Raw genomic sequence first — 25,346 nt, forward strand, 5'->3', positions numbered from 1 at the left:
TCAATCTGGATGTAGGACTTTCAACTACCTCTCCAGCCACCATGCTTCCCACTGTGAGGATAATGGACTAACCCTCTGAACTGTAAGCCAGCCTCAAGAAAATGGTGCCCCTTTTAAAAGTAATTGTGATCATGGTGTCTCTTTACAGCAATGGAAACCCTGACTAAGCACTAACCTACATTCCTAACTTAATTCTGTTGTTTGTATTAAAACCCTGGCACTGAAGGAACGATGCTGAGATATCCTGAAGTCGACAGGCCTGTCACCTGAGCTGCGTGTCTGGCTTAATGGGCAGCATGACTTAGAATTATAGAGGAGGCGAGCTTCCAGGCACACCGTGAGGATTATTTGGACTAGGTTACCTCTGGGCATGCCCAGGAGAAACTACCTACGTTAGATTAATTGGGGCGGGAAGATGGACTGGTTTCATAGGTATGGCCCCATAACCTCATGTGTTTGAATGCTTGCTTGGCCCTTAGCTGTAGCACTAGTAGGAGGTAGGGCCTTGGAGCAGGTGTGGTCTTGTTGGAGGAAGTGTGTCACTGCGGAGGCAGGCTTTGAAGTCATATATGCTCAAGCTGTGCCCAGTGTGAACACAGTCTCCTGCTGCTGCTTGTAGATCAAGATGTAGAATTCTCGCTCCTCTAGCACCTGCATGCTGTCGTGTTTCCTACCATAATGCTGGACCTTTGAAACTGTAACCCAGCCCCAGTTAAATGCTTTCTTTTATGAGAGTTGCTGCGGTCATGGTGTCTGTTCACAGTAATGAAATGAAACCCTAAGGCACAGACCCACCCTGAAAGAGGGTCCTTCCCTCCTCGGGCTAAGTCCTGAACTGAAGAAAAGTCAGAAAGTGAACTGATCGCCAGCATTCATAATTGTTTCCACTGTGGACTCAGTGATCTTTTCCTCGTCATGACAAACTGTACCCTCAAGCGTGAGACAAAAGAAACCAGGCCCGAAGTTGCTTTTGTCTGGTATTTTGACACTGCATCAAGAAAGACACTAAGAGAATGGGTCAGTCCCCTTTCTTTTAAACAAGAGTGACACACTAGATGCTTGTTAGGGCGGCATTGGCTCTGCATCCAGATCAGTGTAATTCCCTCTCCCCCTGTAGAGAAAGTGTCAGGAAGGATCGGGAAAGCCATGAGTGAGCCTGGAGCGCCACAGGGCACTGCCGTGCAGTGCTAGGTGGGAAGTGGACCACACAAGCGTGTACAAACCGTGCTGTGCTGTATGGACCCCTCATATGCAGAAGGAGAGAAAGACGGGGGGAGAGAGAAGGAGGGAGGGAAGAGGGAGGGAGGGAGGGAGGGAGAAGGAGGCAAAATATGTCAAGGTTCTAACAATAGTGAATTTTGGAGGTAGGATGAGCTTTCCTTTTTTCTTTGTTCTACCAGGTTCTCTAGAGTGTGTATGCGTGTGTGTGTGTGTGTGTGTGTGTGTGTGTTTTCATGTGTGTGTGTGTGCATGTGTGTGCGTGTATGTATGTGTGTGTGCGTGCATGTGCGTGTGTGTGCGTGCATGTGTGTGTGTGTGTGTGCGTGTGTGTGAGCATGTGTATGTGTGCGTGTGTGTGCATGTGTATGTTTGCATGTGTGTGCACGCGCATGCGTGCGTGTGTGTATGTGTGCGTGTGTGTATGTGTGCATGTGTGTGTGCATGCGTGCGCGCGTGCGCGTGCGTGCATGTGTGAGCGCATGTGTGTATGTGTGCTATGTGTATGCGCGTATGCATGTGTGTGTGCGCGCGCGCGTGTGTGTGTGTGTACACGTGTATGTGTGTGTGTACACATGTATGTGTGTGCATGTGTATGTATGTGTGTGCATGTGTATGTGTACTATGCTGTAACAGTTTTATTTAAGGAACACAAGCCTTGCGACACTGATCTACACTTGCTTTTGCAAACGCAATGACTGTACTGTAACAAGCACAGGGAGCTGGCACCAATGCCCAGGGCAGGACACTCCATGGCCTAACCCCTTCACGGGGACCCTGAAGAACGGGGACTGAGGTGAATGGTCTCCGGGGAGTGGATGGCTTCAGACTCCAACGTTTTGAAGGTTTAGGAAATCACAAATTGACTCATTGTAAAAAACATTTCTCATGGGGTGAGGTGGTGTGAGGCAATATCATTGCGAAAGAAGTATTATTCATCCAGCCCCGAGTCTTCTGATGAACAAAAGTGTGTGCTCTGAAGTGTTTTAGGATACAATGCTGACTATTTTATCAGGTAGCTGTAAAGTTTCAACTTTACAACTGATAACCGTTTACTTATTAACAGTTATCTAAAAGTAAATTACTATGATAGCATATGTTAAAGAATATTCCGTTTTTTATTAAGGAAATTCTCACAGCCATGAGAGCTGGCCTCTGCTATCTCACACACGATAGTGTATTGCAAAAGTCACCTCTGTCCCCGTTGCACCTGAGGGCTCCAGGGCTCCCCGTGTGAACAGTCAGACTGTAAGGCTGAGGACGGCCCAGGGCATAAGGCCCCCACTAGCCAGACTTGAGGAAGCCTAGCGGTCAGCGCTGTCCAGCCCCAGCGCCGAGCAGGGCGTCACTCAAGCCTGGCGCCTTCCTGAGAGAGCCAGCCGCTCAGGCCCCACGGGCAGAGTTGCCCAAGAGTTTCGTAACTTTAGCTTTGCACAGTAAAGTGTAATCTTAGCTCCTGACTAACACTGAGGTGAACGTGGCTAATTTGGAAGAATCCTGTGACTGTTGGTTTGGTTTTTGAACCCTTGCTCAGCCTTCCAGAGCTGAGGGTCTGGGATCGGACCGAGGCACACTGGCAGTGAGAGTCAAGCAGCCCTGTGGCCGCCTGGACACCCACATGCTGGGCTTGAGGCCCCCTGGAGGAAGCCCCTCTGTCACCTGGAGAGCTTTAGACCTAAGTTTACACAGCAGAGACGTCGTCAGGAACTGTACTGTCTCAGTCACTGTTCTACTGCTGTGAAGAGACACCGTGGAAAAGAACATTAAATTGGGGCTTGCTCATAGTTTCAGGGCCTTAGTCCATTATCAACTTGAGGAACAGAGAGAGAGGGAGCGGGAGAGAGAGAGGGAGGACAGGGAAGGAGGGAGAGAGACTGGGCCTGGCACCGGCTTTTGAAACCTCAAAGCTCACCACCTCCAGTGACACACTTCCTAATCCTTCTCATTTTTCAGAGTTCTACTACTAAGAATTCAAATATATGAGCCTATGGGGGCCATTCTTACTCAGAAACCACGTGGACCAAGGGCACTGCTAGCCAGCCTTTAACTCTATCAGCCAGCACCCCCGCCTGCTGTGCGGCACAGCCAGAGCAGGTCGGACAGCAGAGCAGCACAAGGAGGCGGGGGTGTCTGCTGTGGTGGCCTTAGTTCCTCTGTCGTGGTGACTCCCAACCATAAAATTATTTTTATTTCTACTCCATAGCTATACTTTGGCTACCGTTATGAATGCAAATGGATGTATCTGTGTTTTCTGATGGTCTTGGGCAGGCCCCGAGAAAGGGTCATTCGACCCCAAGTGCTCCCAACCCACAGGTTGAGAACTGCTGTTCTAAAGAAACACTCAGAATGTGTTTGTTCCAGGACACGTTGGTGCCTCATGACACAGACAGGAAACCCGCACAGGCGTGTTTTCTACAGCCTGGTCACCAGCACCACCGCCACGAACAAGCGCACACACTGTTTCCCAAGTACAAGTTAACTCATTCTCTCCTGAGAACTGGCCACCAGCCCGCCTACCACTGCTGCGGACAAGGCAAGAGCAGGCTCTCGAGACAGGCAGGGACGGTGCTGGGGACGAGCCAGGGCCACACAGGCAGGCAGGCTCCTGCCCTGGCCCACACCCCGGCTCCTGCGTAAGGAGTGGGGGAAAGAATGAGTTTCAGCCACGCCCTGCCTGATGCTCTCCTGTGTTTCAGAGGAAAGGCAGCCGGCTGCTGAGGGGCGAAGACAGAAACAAGGTGGGCAGCAGGAGCACAGCCCTGGGCAGCAGCGCGACCCAAGCCGTAGGAGGCCGAGCCCCGCCGGAGGAGGAGGAGGAGGGTCCCCTGTCTCCCTCCAGAGAGTGCTGGACCAAGGAAGAGCGGCCGGCACAGCGCGACGGCTTCCCCGCCTTCGGCAGCAACAACAGCGTCCTCCGGGACCTAGATGACGATGACGGACAGTTTGACCAGGAAGAGGGCGCGACACAGGTCACTTGCATGTGACTTGCCAGGTGACCCCATAGAAGGCCTTGTAAATATTAAATGACTGCCATCTGACTTTCTTTCACTACTACTATCTTCATGTTTGTAATATTTTTAATTTCCAGGCTCAGCCTTTCCCTAATCTATGTAAACTTTGGCTCAACCTCTGAGACAGGGAAGAATAACCAACTATTTATCAGTTTAAAAGCATGCTTTCATTTCTCTCAGCTAAAACATCTGTGTAAACAGATGTCTCATCTGGTCATTAAGCAGCAAGCTGGGTCACTTACCCACAAATGGACAGAAGTCAGTGTTTCCCATCAGGCTGATTAAAAAGTGTGGCTATCCAAATCACGTCAACCAATTAGAGCCTTCCCAGGAAGCTGCAGCCTCGATTAAACTGAAAAATGTTCTATCCTCCCTCTCTCTGCCCCTCTCTGCCCCTCTCTGCCATGGACACAGACTCATGAAAATCTCTCTTCCCTGCCTAGAGCAGTTAATTTGGTTTTTGTCTCTCACTGTTGTGTGCCCATACAAAGCAAGCCCTGTTTGTCAGATGTCTTCAAAAAACATTTCCTATGTCTTTTCCTTCAAAGAGCCACCATGTGGCCAGTTCCTCAGCGAATCATTAACGTTGGCATTGTTGGTCCCGATAGCCTACCTACCAGTAGCGTTAAACAGAATTTAAGCCAGTTAAGGCTGACAGGATGGCTCAGTCAGTACAGGTGCTTGCCACGTACTGTCTCTGGAACCCATAGAAATATGGAAAGAGAGAACCAATTCTACAAAATTGTGCTCCGACCCCCACAAGCAAGTGCTTGTTCCTCCGTGCCCTGTGCGCATGCATACACTCAAATTTTAAAAAGTCACTGAAGAGGGGTCACTGTGGAGGGCACTGCATGGCTGAGCATAACTGCCCGCCCTGCGCTGATCTAGGAAGAATTCAACTGGCTGAATCTTCAAGCCCTGACTGAGAAACGGACTGAGAGATCGTTTTTCATCAGAAGTCCACCGATTGTTTACTATAGCACAGGCATTGTTGGTCCTGATAGCCTACCACTGTCCAATAGTCCTGAGTGTCCAATAAAAGGTGACTGACTGGTTCCTGTAAAAAAACAAGTCATTGAGATCCCACAATCTCAATGTGTAAAAGCCATGGTAGATGAAAGCATTTCATCTATGCCAAGCTGGCACACCTCCAATCTCAGCATTTGGCAGGCAGAGGTAGGTAGATCTCTGTGAGTTCTAGGACAGCCAGGGCTACACAGTGAGACCATGTCTCAAACAACAACCAACAAAATCTAATTTTCTTTTTTTAAATTTTCAAACACCATTGAAGAGAACAAGTGTTGGTCTCAAATGGAAGTGGCCTGTTACAACTGTTAGGTTTAAATCCCATTTTTATCTAGACATGTTAAACCTGGAAAAGGTTACAGCCCAGAATTCTCAGTCCTGCAGGAGTGGAGGGGCTCACAGCCCACGTGATGTCTGCAACTCTGACCCTCTCCATGGCTGCCATCCTCCTGCGGCAGGGAGGCTTTCTTCTCCCCCAGTCTTTACCCGGTGTAGACTCATCTTCTACAGAACAGGGGCCTTGCATTTATGATGAAAGGCTGACCTTCAAAAGAACTACAGTAGGCTATGCCTTTAAGTAATTCATGTATTATATATTTGTATTGGCTTGATGTTGACATTGTGAGTCATTTGGATAATAAACTCTCATTTGTTGTCAGGCTACTGTCCGACTGAACACAAAAATGTCTGTTTTGTTTTCTATACCTGGTTTTGTTGTTTTTCTTTTCTTTTTGTTTTATTTTGTTTTGTTTGTTTGTCTTTGGGGAAGAGTTGTTTGTCTTTGGTTGGCTGGTTGGTTTTTTGAAGCAGGTTTCCCTATGTAGCTCTGGCTGTCCTGGAACTCCCCTAGTAGACCTAGCCAGCCTCAAACTCAGAGATCTGCCTGCCTCTATCTCCCCCACCTCCCAGTTTCTCTCAGCCCCTCCCCACCCCTTCCCACCCCTCCCTGCCCCTGAGTGCTGAGTGTGCCACCATCACCTGGCCCTCATTTTGGTTTTTTGAGACAAGGTCTTGCTACATATAGCTCTGAAACTCATAGCAATCCTCCTGCATGAGGATTCTATATGCATCACGTGTTAGCAAATACTTAATGTATCCAAACTAAGCCACTCTCCCTGAGTTTCTGGTAAAGTCACAAGGAAGCCCCACACCTGCTGTGCTGAAGCCTCACTGTGCAGGGGGCCTGCTGCTCAGACCCCTCTGCAGACCTCCCGGTCAGTGCTGGGGGCAGGGTGGGGAAGGAGCACCATGGAGGCATTGCTACAGCAGAATTCTAGGTTTAAGGCCATCCTTGGCTACACAGCAAGTTAGATGACGGCATAACCTATATGGGACACAGTCTCAAAAAAAAAAAAAAGGTCCAGATGTGGTGGTGCATGCCTATAATCCCAGATGTGGTGGTGCATGCCTATAATCCCAGATGTGGTGGTGCATGCCTATAATCCCAGGTGTGGTGGTGATGCCTATAATCCCAGATGTGGTGGTACATGCCTATAATCCCAGATGTGGTGGTACATGCCTATAATCCCAGATGTGGTGGTACATGCCTATAATCCCAGATGTGGTGGTACATGCCTATAATCCCAGATGTGGTGGTGATGCCTATAATCCCAGATGTGGTGGTGATGCCTATAATCCCAGATGTGGTGGTGATGCCTATAATCCCAGATGTGGTGGTGCATGCCTATAATCCCAGATGTGGTGGTGCATGCCTATAATCCCAGATGTGGTGGTGATGCCTATAATCCCAGATGTGGTGGTGCATGCCTATAATCCCAGATGTGATGGTGCATGCCTATAATCCCAGATGTGGTGATACATGCCTATAATCCCAGATGTGGTGATACATGCCTATAATCCCAGATGTGGTGGTGATACCTATAATCCCAGATGTGGTGGTACATGCCTATAATCCCAGATGTGGTGGTACATGCCTATAATCCCAGATGTGGTGGTACATGCCTATAATCCCAGATGTGGTGGTACATGCCTATAATCCCAGATGTGGTGGTGCATGCCTATAATCCCAGATGTGGTGGTGATGCCTATAATCCCAGATGTGGTGGTGCATGCCTATAATCCCAGATGTGGTGGTGCATGCCTATAATCCCAGATGTGGTGGTGCATGCCTATAATCCCAGATGTGGTGGTGATGCCTATAATCCCAGATGTGGTGGTACATGCCTATAATCCCAGATGTGGTGGTGCATGCCTATAATCCCAGATGTGGTGGTATATGCCTATAATCCCAGCTCTCCAGAGGCAAAAACAGGGGAGTCAAGAGTCCAAGGATATCTTTTACTAAATTTGAGGTTGGCTAGCCTGGGCTACATGAGGTCTTGTCTGTAAAAATGATATATGAGAAAATAATAAATAAAAAGGGATAGAGATAGAAATTTACAGATAACTGAGAGAAAACTTAGGAATACATCAATTACTTTTAATTTTTTAAAATGTGTACAAGCAGCCAGGCACGGTGGCTCACATTCAGTCCCAGGACTCATGAGGCCAGGGGAAGAAGATCTTTGAGTTAGTGGTTAGTCTGGTCTACGTGAAACCCTATCTCAAAACAAAAACAAAAACAAAAACAAAACAAAAAACAAAAAACTCTACAAGCATACTTTTTGTTTTTAAATTAAACTCGGGATCTTGCTTCATAGCTCAGGCCAGCCTTAAACTTCCAATTCTCATGCCTTAACCGCCAGAGTTCCAGCACTACAGGCGCGCTCCATCACACCAAACTGTACAGAGCCATATTGGGGCAGTCTTGCACTTGGTCAGAGTTTGACTTTGGTCAAGGTTAACTTCTCCCATCTCAGAGGCCAGGATCCTGCTCCACCTAGGGTGGAGCGCTCGTAGTAAAGGTTAAGTTCATTGTTCCTCCAGGTATAGGAATCCCTGAATTAAACAGGTGACCCACCCAGCTGCCGGAGCAGTCAAGACGAAGACCTCCAAGAGAAGCTAGACAACTTCCACCGGAACTCAGCCTGGAGTCTGGGGGGAAGGGTTTGCCCGAACTGTTAAAAGGTCTGGCGCCATTAAAGTTTACGGCTTTGATCAGTGAACATTGACTTGGCCGCACGTTCTTTTCGCCCCTCTTCCCTATGACCCCAAAATTCTCTCAACAGGTAACCCGGTTTACATGTGGCTGCAGGCAGCTACACCAAACGTGCACACTTCCTTTTATGACTTGCTTTTAGGGCCAGCAAGATGGCTCGGTGGGTGAGCTCAGCTCACAGGACCCAGAGGGCTGAAGCAGAGAACTGACTCTTTGCAAGCTGTTCTCTGACTTCCATACATGTGCTCTGATGTGTGCGTGCACACACAAACACTTGAAATAAACAAAAAGTATAAAAACATTGCTTTTACCTTAAGGGTTCTTTCCTCCCATTGAGGGATTTAAAACACACGCACCTATAGAATCTTCAAGGTGCCCCAGATAGTTTTTTAAGACATGAAAAAATATTTGTGTTAGCTTTAAAATATGATGACCATAAAAGTTAACATTTTATTTATATAGCTTCAAAACATACAGCTTTAGTGAGACTGCAGGGGCACACACCTTTAGTCTCGGGGCTTAGGGGACAGAGGCAAACAAACAAATAAAAAAAAAAAAAAAACCCATACAGCTTTAAAACCTGATATACCGGTTCTCACCAGTATGTCATTCTGGCACTCAGGACACTGAGGCAGGAGGATCACAGTGACTTTAACACCAGCATGGGCTACATAGTAAGTTCTAGGCCAACCTGAACTATAGAGACTCTAAATAAACAAACAAACAAACAAACAGTAACAGAATAGAGTTGAGCATGGTGGTTCACACCTGCTATCCAAGTAATTTGGCAGTGGAAACAAGGATCAGAGTTCGAGATTAACCTTCAACACACAGAGAGCTCAAGGACAGACTCGGCCACTTGACACCATGTATCAAGTGTTCTTGACTGGAGACAGTGGCATAGGACTTTCATCCCAGCTCAAAGGGGGCAGAAGCAGGGGCTGCAGAGGTGGCTCAGCGGTTAAGAGCACTGACTGCTCTTCTGCAGGTCCTGAGTTCAAATCCCAGCAACCACATGGTGGCTCACAATCATCTGCAACAAGATCTGACTCCCTCTTCTGGAGTGTCTGAAGACAGCTACAGTGTACTTACATATAATAAATAAAATAAATCTTAAAAAAAAAAAAAGGAGGCAGAAGCAGAGGAACAATGAATTGCAGGGTAATTTGGGCTACAGAGTAAAACTTCAATTAAAAAAAAATCTGTCGTAGACTGCCATAAATTTTGAAAACTATTTGTTTAGCTTTTCTCATTCCAAAGGAACTTCAAAGAATATATGATAATATTTGTAAATGGAGTCCAATTCTTTTGTTTGTTTGGGTTTTTTGTCTTGAGATGGGGGTCTCACTATGTAGCCCTGGGTGGCCTAAAACTCACTATGTAGATCAGGCAAGCATTAACAGCACATAGATCTGCCTGTTGAATTCTGGGATTAAAGATGTAAGCCTCCACATCTCCTGGGAGTCCAGACCTTAAAACTGAATTTCAAAGAAAGCTTTACTTTAAGAAAGATGAACACTGCTGAAGCTGGGTCCCCCCAGCATAGCTGCAGCCATTTTGGTCCCTGCCTGCCAGTCATTTCATATTGTTTCTGACACAGAAAGACAGCGTGACTCAGAGCAGAGTCATGCTAACCACTGATATGTTCTGTATGTTCTGAGGTTTGCTAATATTAAGAAATTCAACAACCATAAGCCCTTAGACTGAATCAAAAAAAGGTCAGCTAGAAATGTTCTGTCCAGTTAGCCAAAATGGCTTGAGTCAGAGCGGACCACTGGGCAGCACTTCCTGCACCTGCACATGAGCTCATTGTGTATTTTGCCTATATAAACTGGCCCTGAGGAACATTTGAGGAAAATCTGGCTCTCAAGTCTAGGCTGTGTCCCTGGTTGATCAGTCTTGGGGTGTGTGATCAATAAACCAACTCTGCTTGACTGACATTGGTGTCTAAGAGATTTGTGTGGTGATTCCCAGACCTCAACAAATATAATGTAAATTGGGCAACATTTTTACATGTTTGGCTGCTCTAGAGAAGAACCTGGGGCCTACAAATGTCTTAAGATCATCTGACTTGGGGCCAGTGAAATGCTTCAGTACTTGCCACCAAGTGTGATGGTCTGAGTTCAAATCCTGGTACAGACATGGTGAAAAGAAAAAACTGACCCCCCCCCCCCCACACACACACACACCTCTAAATGTAAAAGAAAAAAGGTTTTTTTTTTTTTGTTTTTTTTTTAATGGTTGTGTCAGCACCAGAGGCAGGTGGATCTCTGAGTTTGAGCCCAGCCTACACTACAGAGTGAGTTCTAGGGCTACACAGGGAAACCCTGTTGTGATGGTTTGTATATGCTCAGTCCAGGGACTAGCAGGATTAGAAGGTGTGGCCCTATTGGAGTAGGTGTGTCACCGTGGGTGTGGGCTACCCTTGTCCTAGCTGTCTGGAATATTCTCTTAGCAATCTTCAGATGAAAATGTAAAACTAACTCTCAGCTCCTACTGCACCATGCCTGCCTAGACGCTGCCATGTTCTTGCCTTGATGATAATGGACTGACCCTCTGAACTGGTAAGCCTTATAAGAGTTGCTTTGGTCATGGTGTCTGTTCACAGCAGTAAAACCCTAACTAAGACCCCTGTCTCAAAAAAAAAAAAAAAAAAAAAAAAAAAGTATTCTCTAAGGTGTTGGGAAGCTTGGGGAAAGGATCTCAGACTGAGAACAGCTCTACACCAGGTGGTGGAGACCTGAGACTGGAGGGCAGATGGCTTCTTAGCAGAAGAGTCACCAGCACTGAATAACTGGGAACTTGGAAAGCAAGTTCTTCTGCAGGCCAAGAAACACTGTGTGAGGAGAACCCATCACCCATTGCCACCCTGGCACCCACTTCACCAAACCAGCGAGCCTCTGAATTCCTGAGTGACCAGTTTCCATGCTGTTTCTACCCAAGGAATGCTTTCCTGGCCTAGACAGCATGCCCAGGGCCCCTGCACCCATGCAGCCTGAGGGCTGGTGAGGACTGTGATGCTTTGAGCTTAGAGGACCTGAAGAAAGGCTCTCCTGACACCTCATGTCACAGGCTGTGGTCTCTCCAAAGGTCTCAGAATGTGACAAAAGTCACATTCCACTTACTGTCATCCTGCCGTGCTCTGGACTGATAGCTAGCTCCCTGCCTCAGTGTCTCTCCATATCTGACAACTGGTGTTTGGTTAAAATAATGACTTAGGCCGGGCAGTGGTGGCGCACGCCTGTAATCCCAGCACTCTGGGAGGCAGAGGCAGGCGGATTTCTGAGTTCGAGGCCAGCCTGGTCTACAGAGTGAGTTCCAGGACAGCCAGGGCTACACAGAGAAACCCTGTCTCAAAAAAACCAAATCCAAAAAAAAAATAATAATAATAATAATGACTTAGTCTCTACCTGCCTAAAAGTTGACATTTTATTCAGAAACAGTAAACCCTGTAAATTCTATGAAAAAAATTCCCAGACCACTAACACTTGCATTCCCCATGCTCCAAAATAAAGCTTGAAAACCTCTTCACTCTGATGGTGAGGCAGGAAGCTCTAACATTCAAAGCTCAACTTGTATGCCAAAACATTGCCTCAGAAAAAAGAGAGAAAAAAAAAAGAGGGGGAGGGGAAAAGGGAAAAAACAAAAGGAAAAAAATCTCTCCTCCTGATTCCTCCAATCACTGCCAATTGCTTGAAATCATATTATACTAATATATCTATGTTCAGTTATACAAAAAAGCCACACATAAATATAGTATTAAGCCAAGTGTGGTGGTGCTAGCCTCTAATCCCAGTATTTAAGGTCAAGGAAGATTGACTCAAATTCAAGGCTAGCCTGGGCTGCAGTGAGACTGTCTTAAACACACATATACACACACACACACACACACACACACACCAAAGGCATGGCTGGCACACACCTTTTATTCCAACACTCAGGAAGCAGAGGTAAGTGGATCTTTGAGTTTAAGGCCAGCCTGCTCTGTACACTGAGTTCCAGGACAGCCAGGGTTACCTAGTAACCTTGCCGAAAACCAACAAAACAAAAATACTATTTTAAAGAAAGTCTTCATTGACTTCTCAAGGGCGGTGGTGGCGCACGCCTTTAATCCCAGCACTCTGGCAGGCAGAGGCGGGCGGATTTCTGAGTTTGAAGCCAGCCTGGTCTACAGAGTGAGTTCCAGGACAGCCAGGGCTACACAGAGAAATCCTGTCTTGAAAAAAAAAAAAAAAAAGCCAAGCTGTAAACGCACCCATGGGAAACCATATATTTGAGTCTGTCTCACTGTGCTGTGCTGCTGGCTTAACAAATCTCCTTCATGGCTCAGCCTTCTGAAGAGCAAGAGCTACAGACACTACAGGCAAAAGAGCACCAGGCTTGAAAACCTAAAGACAGAGAGTCTCACCATTTAGCCCAGGCTGGGTTCAGACGCAATCCTCTTGCTGGGATTCCAAGGGCTTTTTGAGGAGCAAAGGGCCACAGGGTGTTGTCCTAGCCAGGTAAACACTGCTACAGCCCCAGCCCTGGAAAGGCTTTAATACAGATTGCCGAGGGTTACAGCCTCTTTAGCTCGTGGCATAACAGAGCAACATTAGCTATCATGACACCGTAAAACACAACTTACATGATATTCAATGAAACTTCCTAACTTTAGACACAAAAATGACTGATGTGATGGATCAAAACTTTCAATCAGCAAGACTTTAAAAAAAAAAAGGAGGGAGAGAAGGAAGGAAAGAAGAGAGAAAGGAGAAAGGGGGGAGGGAGGGAGAGAGGAAGTAATAAGTCAGAGCCAGTGACATGACTCAGTAGGTAAGGCACAAAGCCGGATGGCCTGGGTTCAATTCCCAGGACCCACATGGTAGAATCAACTCTTGCAAGTCAACCTCTGACCTCCATGTGTGCCCACAGCACGTGTACGCCCTCCCTCCACATACAATAAATAAACAAATAGATATTTTTCTTGGAGCTTGCATATGATTTATTTTTTAATTATGTGCACATGGAAGGTGGGTGGAGTGTGTGCACAGGCCCCCAAAGAGTCCAGAAGAGGGTGCCAGACCCCTGGAGCTGGCGCTGTGGGTGGCTGTGAGCCATCTTACATGGTTCTGGGAATCTTCTTCTGGAAAAGAGCAGACATTTTCAACATCCCTGACCTATTTCCTTCTTGTTTTTTTAGTAATTCTATGCCAGGCGTGGTGGTGCACACCTTTAGTCCCAGCACTGGAGAGGCAGATAGCTTGAACACCTTCTGCCTTTGATCCCCAATGCTGGGATAACAGACATTCACCATCATACCTGACCTACTTTACCCTTTTGAAGCCACAAAGGTCATGTTCTGTTTCTTCCCCATAAGTCAATGTTGTAGTCTCAAAACTATCATTGCATAGCTGTTATCAGAAACATATTTTCAGATTTGCTTCTGAAATCATGGTTTTTAAGATGAGTACTCAGCCTGCTTGACAATCCTGGTGGATATTTCTGACCAAGGGGAAGTTTCTGTCCTGGGAAATCATTCACAGCACACAGTGCTCCCACACTGAACCTACAATGGCTTGATTCTCTTCCTCACTCATTGGATCTGGACTAGGACAGACTGGATTTCTTCTGGGCAGTGAGCTAAGGTTTCATCTTCATATTAAATCACTCAATGCATAAACAGAAGGCCAAGGCCAAGCGATGAAGGGCTTCCATGCCAACTGTGACTCACGGAGGCTCATTTGGGTTCAACTTATGGAATCGCCGAATTAGTGCTGGCCTGTGTGGGAGAGTCTGAGAAGAATGGCCACATTGTGAGGCTTCTGGCACACTTAGAAACTAGCCAGTGTGAGTTAAAGGCAGATGGGACTACAGCCAGTTAGCGACCGGCCTATTTTTAATTTAGAATTATAAGCAAGAGAAAGGGGCTGTTTATAATCAGCCAAAATCACAGTCTGATTCAGATAGGCCCTGGAAGTCCCGGATACCCCAGCACGATTCACTCTGCTGGACAGACCACTGCCAAACTCTAACCTACCCACAACTCAGTGACTGAATGTTACAATTTGGCCTCAAGAAACACATGGGATTCAAAGGAGGATCATGTTTCTGCTGGGATTGCAGCATCTTGCAAAAATGCAACTTACCTGGGACTATTTAAAATTTGAGATCACTTCTGCTTCACCTTTGTGTGACTGAACGAGAAGGCTGGGCACCGCTAGAACTTCTCCGTATTCTCAGCCATGCCTTCCAGAGACATCTGCACGCCATCTGCAGACCCAGCTCTGTTGCTTACACAGGACTACCTCGTCTACATGGTGAGTTCCAGGCCAGCCAGGGCTACACTGTGAGATCCTGTCTCAAATAATAAACGGTTTTTATGGAGATGAGAAGAGGCGGGGGTAACAGGGGCTGAGGTTAGCTCATCTCCAGAGTCTCACCTGACAGGCACAAAACCTTGGTTTAATCCCAGCACCAGGTAAACTGGGAAGTTAAGAATCTCAGCATTCAGGAAGTGGAAGCAGAAGGATCAGAAGTTCAAAGTCATCTTCATCTATGCTAGCCTAGGCTGTATGAGATGTTATCTCAAAAAAATTAAAATGAAGAAAAAAGCTCAATACAGTCTCTCTCTCTCTCTCTCTCTCTCTCTCTCTCCTCCCTCCCTCCCTCCCTTAGGGTTTCTGAGTACCAGCAGAACTAAGTCCTTTTATGTACTCTAAAAGTTACCAGTGTACACGTGGATGCTTGGTTTCTTGTTTTTTGGGACACTGTGAGGTTTCCCACGCTGCTAACGCTAGTCTCGGCTCAGCCGATTGATGCTCCTGTCTCAGCCTCCCAAGTCGCTGGACTTCAAGCCTGATCCTCCACTCCCCAGTACTGAGTGCTGTTTTAGGTTCAATTCCTCCCAAATAGGCACACCGGGGCCAGTGAGAGGGTTCAGTGGTACTTGCTGCCAAGCCTGATGACCTGAGTTCCATCCCTGGGACCCGAGTAGGAAGGAGCCCGCTCCCAAAGGTTGTCTTGTGAGCTGCACACATGCATGAAGCCATGCATGCATCCACTCACACACATAAACTAGTATGTTTTTGTTTAAAGATTTAGTGCACATATGTGTGTTTTGTTGGCATGTAGGTCTGTGAACCATGTGCATGCCTAGTGCACAGAAGATGGTGTTAAACCTAGAGTCATGGAGAGTTGTGAGCTGCCATATGGGTGCTGGGCATCGAACCCAGGTCCTCTGGAAGAACAGCCAGTGCTGTTAATCTGTGCCAGTTCTCTAGCCCCAAAGTTGGGTTTGTCTTGTGTGTGTGTGTGTGTGTGTTGTTTTTTAAAGAAAAGCTTCTTTCTGTACAGCAAAGAGGCATAAGAAGACAATCTACAAAATGGCAAAAAAATTATTGGCAACCTTACATCTGATAAAAAGTTACTCTCCAATCAGATATGTAATGCAATGCAATGGCACATTAGAAATAAACAACAACAACAACAAAATCCCAGTTTAAACATGAACTAAGGAGCAGAAGAGACATTTATCCAAGGACAACACAAAAACAACTAAGAGGTGTGTGAGAAAGTGTCCAGTGTCATCAGCGAAATGAGGCTCATGGCTGCAGGGTTGGCTACTGTCCACAAAATGGAGATGATGTGGAGAAAACAGGATGCAAACTACTGCAGCAGAGGTGAAAATAGTATGGCAATTCCTTGAAAATTAAAAACAGAAGCACCGACCATTCAACATTCCCACGTCTGACCTACCCGGTCTCTAACCACCATCAGTAACTCCAGGTCCAAGAGACCCGATGCCCTCTTCTGTGCTCTGCATTTGCATGGTGCAGACACACATGCACACAAAACACTCCTGTACACAAGGGGAAAGGGGGCAGGGTACCCTCAGTATACCGGAACATGGATGGGCCTGAAGGATGCAACGCCGGCCCAAATGCTGCATACTCTCGCTAGGTAAGATGCCCCACTCTGGAATGAGGGCTCTACAATTCTACAGCATCAGAGCAGAACCCAGAGAAGGGGAGCCGTGCAGTGTGCATCAACTGACAACGTTCCAGACAGGAGATGAATAAGCACTGGAGGTCTGTTACCCTCCAATGCATCCACAATCACTGTGTTGTACACTTCAAAGTGTTGTTTCTTCCCATTGAACTGGGAATGCCCAAACCATTCTGACTCAGGGTCAGTTCAGATTCTACAATGCCCACCACTCCACAGCATTTCTTATGGAAAAAGTTAGTCCTCTAGACAGCACGAAAGAATGGATTCTCCACGGAGGTCCGTCTCCAGCAGGAGAGCCAAGTTAAAGAGTTCAGTTTGAGGGATACAGCCAATCTCTTTCACCAGTTTGGGAATAACTTAAATGCTGCCTGAGATACAAAGAGACCCTGTCTCAAAAAAAAAGGGCTGAGAATGAGACAAAGTGGGGTAGAAATATGAAATTGCCAAACACAGTGGTGTCATACATACAAGTCCAGCACTTGGAAGGTAGAAGCAAGAAGATAGGAAACTCAAGGCCAGCCTGTGCTACATGAAACCTATCTGACTCCCCACCCCCCCCCCCTGGAATTTAACCAAAAAAGCATTTTAGAAATGAAAATTTAACATGTGAAGCTAGTTAAAACAAAATGGACACGTTCACATGGGCATACAAATGGTTTAAGTAGAGAGAGAGGGTGAATTTTCAGTGTTTTCTTATGTTTGAGTGTTGTGCCTGCATATATGTATTTGCACCATCTGTTGCCTGCCAGTGGAGAGCAGGAGAGAGAGGTCATATCTCTTGGAACTGGAATTCTGGGTACATAATGTAGTGCTGGAAATGAACTTGGGTTCCCTGCAAGGGCAATTTAGCACAGTTAAGTGCCTTTCCCAGCCCCATCAACATGATCTGTATGAAAAAGAATATATAAGGCTTTTGTTTTTATTTTTGAGACAGTCTCATTCTGTAAGCCAGGTTAGCCTCAAACACAATATATACAGCTCAAGCTAGACTTGCATTTTGAGCTTTCTGCCTCAGCCTCTCAAATTCTGAGATTTCAAACACTCAGCCAGCATACCCAGCAGACAGGTTCTGTACACACACCACTGTATGAATTAAGTCAACGCTGACTTTCCACTTCTCAAAGGACACGTACTCTACAAGATCACTTGCCAGAGCCAGGCTTCATAACACACATAACACGTGTGTGTGCATGTGAAGGTCAGAGGGCAGCTCTGTCATGTCCCTTAGTGGCATTTCACTCTGTGCTGTTTCTATGTGTCACTGAAACTTACCAAGTAGCTAGGCTGACTAGCAGGCAAGCTCATCCACCTGCCTCAAATCTGCCTTTTCCACTACAGGTTACAAGCATGCTACCACGGGGGCTGGGATCCAACTCAGGTCCTCATGTTTGCCCGGCAAGTACTTTACCAGCTGAGCCATCTCTTCAGCTCTTTAATAATCTTTTCCGAAGTTTATGGTTTCATTTATTTGGGGGCTATCACAGACCAGTGTGTGGACGTTGGAGGACAGCCCCAGAAGTCAGTTTTCTCCTACTACCACGTGCGCTCTAGGGACTGAATCCAGGTCATCAGGCCAGTCAATGCATCCACCGAGTCATCTTACCAGCTGACCTCTCAAATCCTATTTTTCCTTTCTGACATTCAGCCTCATCAATCATCTTTTAACTTTTAAAAACTTGGATTTTGTGTAGATAGGTACATGCCAGCCATGGCATGCACAGAGGTCAAAGGACAACTCGCAGGAGCTGTTCTCTCCATGTAGGTTTTGGGGATGAAACTGAAGTCATCAGGCTTGTTAGCAATCACTTTTACCTGCTGAGCTATCCTGCTGGTCCCACATCTGTGAGACAGGATCTCACGCAGCCCAGGCACTGCCTCTCTCTGCTGGATTAAAAGTGTGCCCCAAGCCGGGTGTGGTGGCGCACGCCTGTAATCCCAGCACTTGGGAGGCAGAGGCAGGCGGATTTCTGTGTTCGAGGCCAGCCTGGTCTACAGAGTGAGTTCCAGGACAGCCAGGGCTACACAGAGAAACCCTGTCTCAAACCCCCCTCCCCCCAAAAAAGTGTGCCCCACCACTCTGGCTCTAGCCACTTTTTAACTACTACTCATGTACCTATGCATTTTCAAACTACGTGAATAGTATTAAAACACACACTGTTTCACTGAGATCTTACCTACAAGAGCTAGTGAGGTGTCAGTATGAATACAAAAGCAAAAATACAACCTGATGCTTTTGCAGATTTATAATCAATTTCAAACATATTACAGGGAGGGTGGAGTAAGTATAAAAAGAAAACCATACTTTATTTTCCCGTTAACACTAAGCCATATATTCACAAAATGTTCCAATTTCTCAGTCAGATCCACAACCCAATCACTACCTTAACTGTTCACTGAGAAATAGTCAAATGACAAATCCACCGTGAGACTCCAACTAGAGAACAGCAACATTGCTATGCTATGTATAATTCATGAACTTAGTATAGGTTAGTCTCTTGGCTATTTACCAAGTTTATTTAAAAATTACTAACCCCAATGATTTATGGTGACAGTTATATAAACACCTAATTTCAGTCAATGTTCTATTCACTGCGAACATAAACTTCTTAGAAGGTAACAGTGGGCTCAGGTACAGTGATGATGGTGACCACTGGCACAGCACAGGCAGGCCAGGCAACAACTCTACACACACTCTCAGTAAGCTGTCATTTCCCAATTTTTCTGTGTATACTTGTCTTATAATACAATACAAGTCATTTGTTCAAATAATAGAAAAACAAACAAAATGAATGCATTTTTCAATTTCATTTGCAAATAGCTCTTAAATAAAAAAGAAGTTTCTTGTGTTTGTTAAATTGGTAAAGATGGCTTCAGCTGTCCCAACTGCACAGGTCTCTATTCCATCTTAGTGCCCTGTTACAGTGTGGCATAGAGACCTCAGCATTTAATAAGAATCTCCACCAATCATGTTATATAAGTCTGCACTTAAATTCTTAAGACACTGAAATAAGAAATCAAAGTATGACCACTTATCAACACCACTTGTGAATTATTGTAAATAGTCTTACATGTGCATATAATTCAAACAATAAGCTTTTCAAGAGGGAGAATAAAATAAATACACTATCTTTTTTCATATCTATTTAATGCTGCCTAGGGTTAGGTGAAAATATTAATATTACTAACAGAAAAAGTCAAACTATATTAAGGACTATTTTCTAAGTAGTTACAGCAATTTCAAATATCAAAGGTAGGCAGTACAGTTTTCCTGTAGTGTAACCTTACTGCTAGTATGAGGTATGCTCTGTAAGCAATTAATACAAATATAAATAGGGAAGCGCCACCACTAACCACAGTTTGGTAAATAAATCTCCTGACTAGTGTACTTCCTGAAGGGCTAAGGGAAACAAGAGGGGCAGGTGTCCACGGAGCATCATGTATGTGCCTTACCATTGTCACCATGTACTTAATAATCCACTATCTCAAAAAAGGCAATGTTTCCAAGTACACTGACCTAGAGTACACTTTATGTAGGAGAGAGAGATTAAGTATTACTAACACTTCCTCAAATTTCTTTGAACATATACATAATCGGTTATGCACACCAAATGCTATAAACAGAACTTTTAAACACTTTTACCTCATTTTGGAAAAGTTAACAGTACAGATGGAATACTACTGAATTTTCTAAAATATTAAAACTTAGGGACAAAAAAGAAAATATTATCTCTTTAGTAATTGTAAGTACTTGTGTGAAACACAAGCTCATTCTTTTATAGATTTGAAAGGATTGTGATCCAATGATTGTTTAGCAGCAATTTTACCAAACTGTAAATTCTTTTATTAACAGGCATTATAAACAGATAATACTAAACTTATTTAAAAACCATGAGTGCCACACCAGTGAATATACAGCTCATGAATAACTTAAAATGTATTTCCCATCTAAAAAGGCAACACATAGCATACAAAAACCTATACTAAAGGATAAGCTATAATATGGGTACATGATTGATGTGTCTAAAATGGTATATACAGTACATAATTGTTAATTATGTGACCAGTACATTGTTCTACATGATTCCTTCACGCTTCACTCTCCCCAGAAACTGAATTCTGAACTTCCTCTTCTAAAATTGGTACAATCAGGTTATCCTTCGACATCAAATTATATTTCATCACAAATTTGGTAAACCGATGACATAAAAATGTTTCATTCTGTAGAAAGAAAGGGGAAAAAAGCCATTTACTATCCAAAAAGCTAGAAGTAATATCAAAACATTTTACTGCTATCCTGACAAGAATGTATTACAATAATTGTTGACATGCTGTACTGGTTAGTTTTCTGTTGACTTTTCTGTTGACACAAGCTAGGGTTATCTTGGAAGAGGGAACCTCAATTGAGAAAATGCCCCACAAGATTGGCCTGTAGGCAGAGCCTGTTGGCATATATTCTTGATTGATGTACACAGTGCCATCCCTGGGCAGATGTTACTGGGATGTATAAGATAGCAGGCTGTGCTTTTAATCCCAGCACTAAGGAGACTCAATCAGGGGGATTTCTAAGAATTTGAGGCCAATGTACTACACAGCTATTAAAAAACAATGACTTCATGAAATCTTCAGGCAAATGGATGGAACTAGAAAATATCATCCTGAGTGAGGTAACCCAATCACAAAAGAACACACAAGGTATACACTAACAGATAAGTGGATATTAGCCCAAAAGCTCAGAAGACGTGAGATACAATTCACAGACCACATGAAGTGAAAGAAGGAAGACCAAAGTGTGCATGCTCCTGTCCTTAGAAGCAGGGAACAAAAACACTCATGGGAAGAGATATGGAGACAAAGTGTGGAGCAGAGACTGAAGGAAAGGCCATCCAGAGACTGCCCAACCTGGAGATCCATCCCATATACAGTCACCAAACCCAGACACTGTTACTGATGCCCAGAGTGCTTTGCTGACAGGAGCTTGATCTGTCTCCTGAAAGGCTCTGCCAGAGCCTGACAAGTAGAGGCGGATGCTCGAAGCCAACCGGATGCTCGAAGCCAACCATTGGACTGAATGCAGTGCACCCAATGGAGGAGTTAGAGAAAGGACTGGAGGAGCTGAAGGGGTTTGCAACCCTATAGAAGAAACAGCAATATCAACTAACCAGAACCCCCGCCTCCCTGCAGAGCTCCCAGGGACTAAATCATCAACCAAGGAGTACACATGGAGAGACCCATGGCTCCAGTCACATATGTAGCAGAGGATGGCCTTGTTGGGCATCAATGGGAGGAGAGGCCCTTGGTCCTGAGATGGCTCGATGCCTCAGTGTAGGGGAATTCCAGGGCAGGAAGACAGGAGTGGGTGGCAGGAATGGGTGGGTGGGTGGAGGAGCACCCTCATAGAAGAAGGGAGAGAGGGGATGGAGAGAGGGGTTTGGGGGAGGCTTGGAAAGGGGGATAACATTTGAAATGTAAATAAAGAAAATAGAAAAATATCCAATAAAAAAAGAAAAGGAAAAAAATCTGTAGGCTGAGCAAGCCAGGACAAGCAGTAGTAGTCCTCCATGACCTCTGCTCCATTCTCTGCCTCAAGTTCCTGCCCTGCCTGACTTCCCCAGTAATGAAGTGTGTAACCTAAAAGTTGTAAGTAGCAATAAACCCTTTCCTCTCCAAGCTGTTTTTGGCCATGGTCTTTATCATAGCAATATAAAGCAAGCTAAGGCATATAAATACTTACTTCATATTCATCAAATATCTGCCGGTGATGAAAATAGGCATGTGAAAATATTCTATAAATCCTACGGCACACTGATCCTAGTTTTGCTACAGATGATTCTTTTATGCTAACCCTAGAAAAAGAAGAGAAATAAAAAGAGTCACAGGTTGGACAAAATGTTAGAAATATACAATCCAATCTTCTTAATTCCCAAGTATGGTACTGGTTATACCAAGGCAGAGGAGCATCTGGACCAAGGTTACAGTTATGTGAGTATGAAGTCAGCTGATCCTTGGCCCTGGGTCAGTGCCCTCTCTACTCGACCATAGCACCTTAGTAAAAAACATCTGAAACTTTGTTAAAGTATAATGAAGTTAAAATGAATGTCTGATACCTCAAAACTTTCTAAAACAAAACCTAAGAAACCGAATACTTTAAAAATATTTAACATTATTGATATTTTGTCTATTGCAGGTAATTTAAACTGCTGAGAGGGTTCACTATTTATAAAATCTGCTTTTGCTTTCTTTGTATTTTTAAAAATCATAATATGCATATTTCTGATTCTCTTTTAGAATATAAAATATTGAGAGAAAAATTAGATGTTTTCTGGTTTTTACCCCCACAAATTTTAGATGAGGTATGAATCTAATTATATTTTAGAGGAAAAAAAATCCCCTAATCCCATCCACTCTATAACAAAGACCAGTCACAAGCCAGGTGTAGTAATCACAGTACTTACATCCAGGACTGGCATGGTCTTACAAGGATGATCACCCAAGTTCAAGACCAGCTTGGTAAAGTTCAAGGCTACACAAGACCCTGTCTCAGAACACCTCTGTGCTGGGTGTGGCTACACATATCTTTTAGTCCCAGTGTGGAGAATGAGGCACATGAATCTGTGAGTTCAAGGTCAACCTGATCTACACAGTGAGTTCAAGGCTACCCAAAGTTATAGTGGACTCAGTCTCAAAAACAAATACATAGTTTTTTTTTTTTAAAGAAGTAATAAACTGCTGGGCAGTGGTGGTACATGCCTTTAATCCCAGCACTTGGGAGACAGAGGCAGGTGAAGTCTCCAAGAGTGAGTTCCAGGACAGCAGGACAGCCTGGGCTACATACAGAAAAACCTTGTCTGGGGGTAGAAGGTGGGGGTGGAGAGAAACCATTAACCACAGGGATAATAGAATACATGCAGTTTTTCCCCCACATCTTAAAAAACTACAAATAAGACATGATATGATATGCCTGTCAAATTGCCTTCTAAATTAACTGTTTATGCTGCCAAATCTGTTTCACAGTAGTCAAGAGTAATTGTAGAGATTCAAGCAGATTAAAATATTAAAAATAAATGACTATTGAGTGCTCAGCTATAATCAGGACATCAGTATCAGCTCCCTTCAAAGCTCAGGGAATACTGAGGAATGAGAAGTAGTAATGTAGAGTCAGAGGAAGAGTAGGTGTGGAATGCTGACTTCCAGGTGTGACATGGGCGATGCACGCTAAGTCACAGCTGCTGTGATGATCTGTACAAGAGCAGGTGCCTCAGCCTGTCATGTAATATATTCAGTTAACCATTGGTGGGGAGGAAAACACACTAAAGTACACATGAAAACAACTTTCAACCATGTATCTAAACAACCCTAATGAAACTTACTTGGGTAAAAAAAGATGGGGTAGGCTGCAGAGGGAGGGAGGGGGGAGAGGGAAAGAGAAGAGAGCGGAGAGGGAGAAAGCAAGGAAAACAGAAGGGGGCCTGTTGGAAGAGTTTTGAAAGGGGTGAGATAAGAAGGCAGCAGAGTGAACAGTATCAAAACTATGTATATGATAAAGACACTCATGTCACAATGACGCCATTATTATGTATAACTAAATATATGCCGTCTTGCTACAAGCAAAAGTAAGGAAACAAGCAGTCTCCCTTAAGCAAGTCTGTTCCTTGGTTTTATCAGGGGAAGCAGATTCTAATGCTTTATGAGAAGCGGCCTGGAAAAGGGGCAGCAGGGACCACACTGACAAACTAGTGTGTGAGTGGAGAGAGTCAAGTTCTGATGTTTAACCACAACCTTAATTTCAAACTCAATCTGAACAAGTCAACTATATACTTACAAAAAAACTATAACCAAAACCCTAACTTTAATTCTCAAACATCAATCTTTTAAATGAAACCCAAACAGCTGAATACCATGTTTAAAGATTTTGTTTACCTGCTGGGAAAATATTTATTGCTATTCAGAAGACATGCAGCACCATCCAGTGTGTGTCTTGTATAATCTATGGCAGGACACTAGAAAAGAGAAAATTTAAATGCATTAACAAAAAGGCCTCTCTTCTCTTAGGTAATATTAGCCTTTCTTACCAAGGTAACCAAATGCTTGACAGAAGCAACATAAAGGAAGAAGGTTTCTTTTCAGAAGTTTTAGTCCACCACAGAGGGCAGACTGTGGAGGGAGGAGCCATCAACTCACAGCAGACAGGAAGCACGGTGATGACAGGCAGGAGTGAGGTGAGAAAACGCCCTTCAGAGACCAATCTCCACCTTCCAGCTTCTAACCAAATTCAGCCTTTCCATTTCCTCCATCTCTCAACACTGTTCAAACTTTATATCCATCGGGGTATTAAACCACTTATGTCAGGGCTCTCGTGACTTAAGTATCTGTAAACGCCCTCTGATATACCTTATACTTTACTCATCTCCTAACTTGGTTTCAATCCAATCAAGAATACAATTAACCATGTCAGGTATCTTATTCTAAAGACACAAACATATTCTAAGAAAAAGTGCCTTCCGATTTCAGAATGACTATGAAAACATCCCATCAATAAATAAAGCTGTTTTCACTGTGAGTTATAATATCAGGCTTCTAGAAGATACATTAACTAATTTCCCAATTTCATTCCAACACTAAACCTAAAAAAAACAATGTTTAGAAACATTAGGAAATGTTTGGAAGAACACTGGATTATCTATTCTAGCCTTCAGTAGAACTGGAGAAACAGAATCTCTGAATGATTGATGAGTTACACAAGGTTGTAGTTGTTATACACAAGTCTGACCGCCATACATTTTGTGCCACAGTAGGCACATGTAGGCATAACAGGCATAACATACACACACACACACACACATATTCTCTCTCTCTCTCTCTCTCTCTCTCTCTCAGATTATGTTCAGTAGTTTTGGAGGTTGGGGAGATGATTAGTGGCTAAGTGTAATCACGAGGACCTAAGTTCAAATCCCAAATACATATATAAACTACTGACATGACCAGAAGCACCCGGAACTTAAGCACAGTTAGAAGGAGAAAGTGGATCTCTAAGGCTTGCTGGCTAC

General features: G+C 44.6%; 2 protein-coding genes across 4 annotated transcripts in view; one reads left to right on the top strand and one right to left on the bottom strand.

The window, feature by feature from the left end:
- Rftn2 (raftlin family member 2) overlaps positions 1–5,957 on the top strand; it is a 52,169-nt gene extending 46,212 nt beyond the window's left edge. Inside the window, exon 9 of the mRNA XM_052193352.1 lies at positions 3,915–5,957. Within this exon, the coding sequence (XP_052049312.1) occupies positions 3,915–4,202 (288 nt within the window). The 3' untranslated portion in view covers positions 4,203–5,957. The remainder of the gene's footprint in view (positions 1–3,914) is intronic.
- Positions 5,958–18,530: 12,573 nt separating this feature from the next.
- Positions 18,531–25,346, bottom strand: part of LOC127693050 (MOB-like protein phocein) — a 54,021-nt gene continuing 47,205 nt past the window's right edge. For all 3 annotated transcript variants that reach the window (XM_052193745.1, XM_052193742.1, XM_052193741.1), the window contains 3 exons: positions 24,220–24,299; positions 22,034–22,145; positions 18,531–20,520 (listed from right to left, as the gene is read on the bottom strand). In XM_052193745.1, the coding sequence (XP_052049705.1) occupies positions 20,389–20,520; positions 22,034–22,145; positions 24,220–24,299 (324 nt within the window). In that variant the 3' untranslated portion in view covers positions 18,531–20,388. The remainder of the gene's footprint in view (positions 20,521–22,033; positions 22,146–24,219; positions 24,300–25,346) is intronic.

This window comes from Apodemus sylvaticus, chromosome 9 (assembly GCF_947179515.1).
Source record: "Apodemus sylvaticus chromosome 9, mApoSyl1.1, whole genome shotgun sequence".
Classification (NCBI taxonomy): Eukaryota; Metazoa; Chordata; class Mammalia; order Rodentia; family Muridae; genus Apodemus; species Apodemus sylvaticus.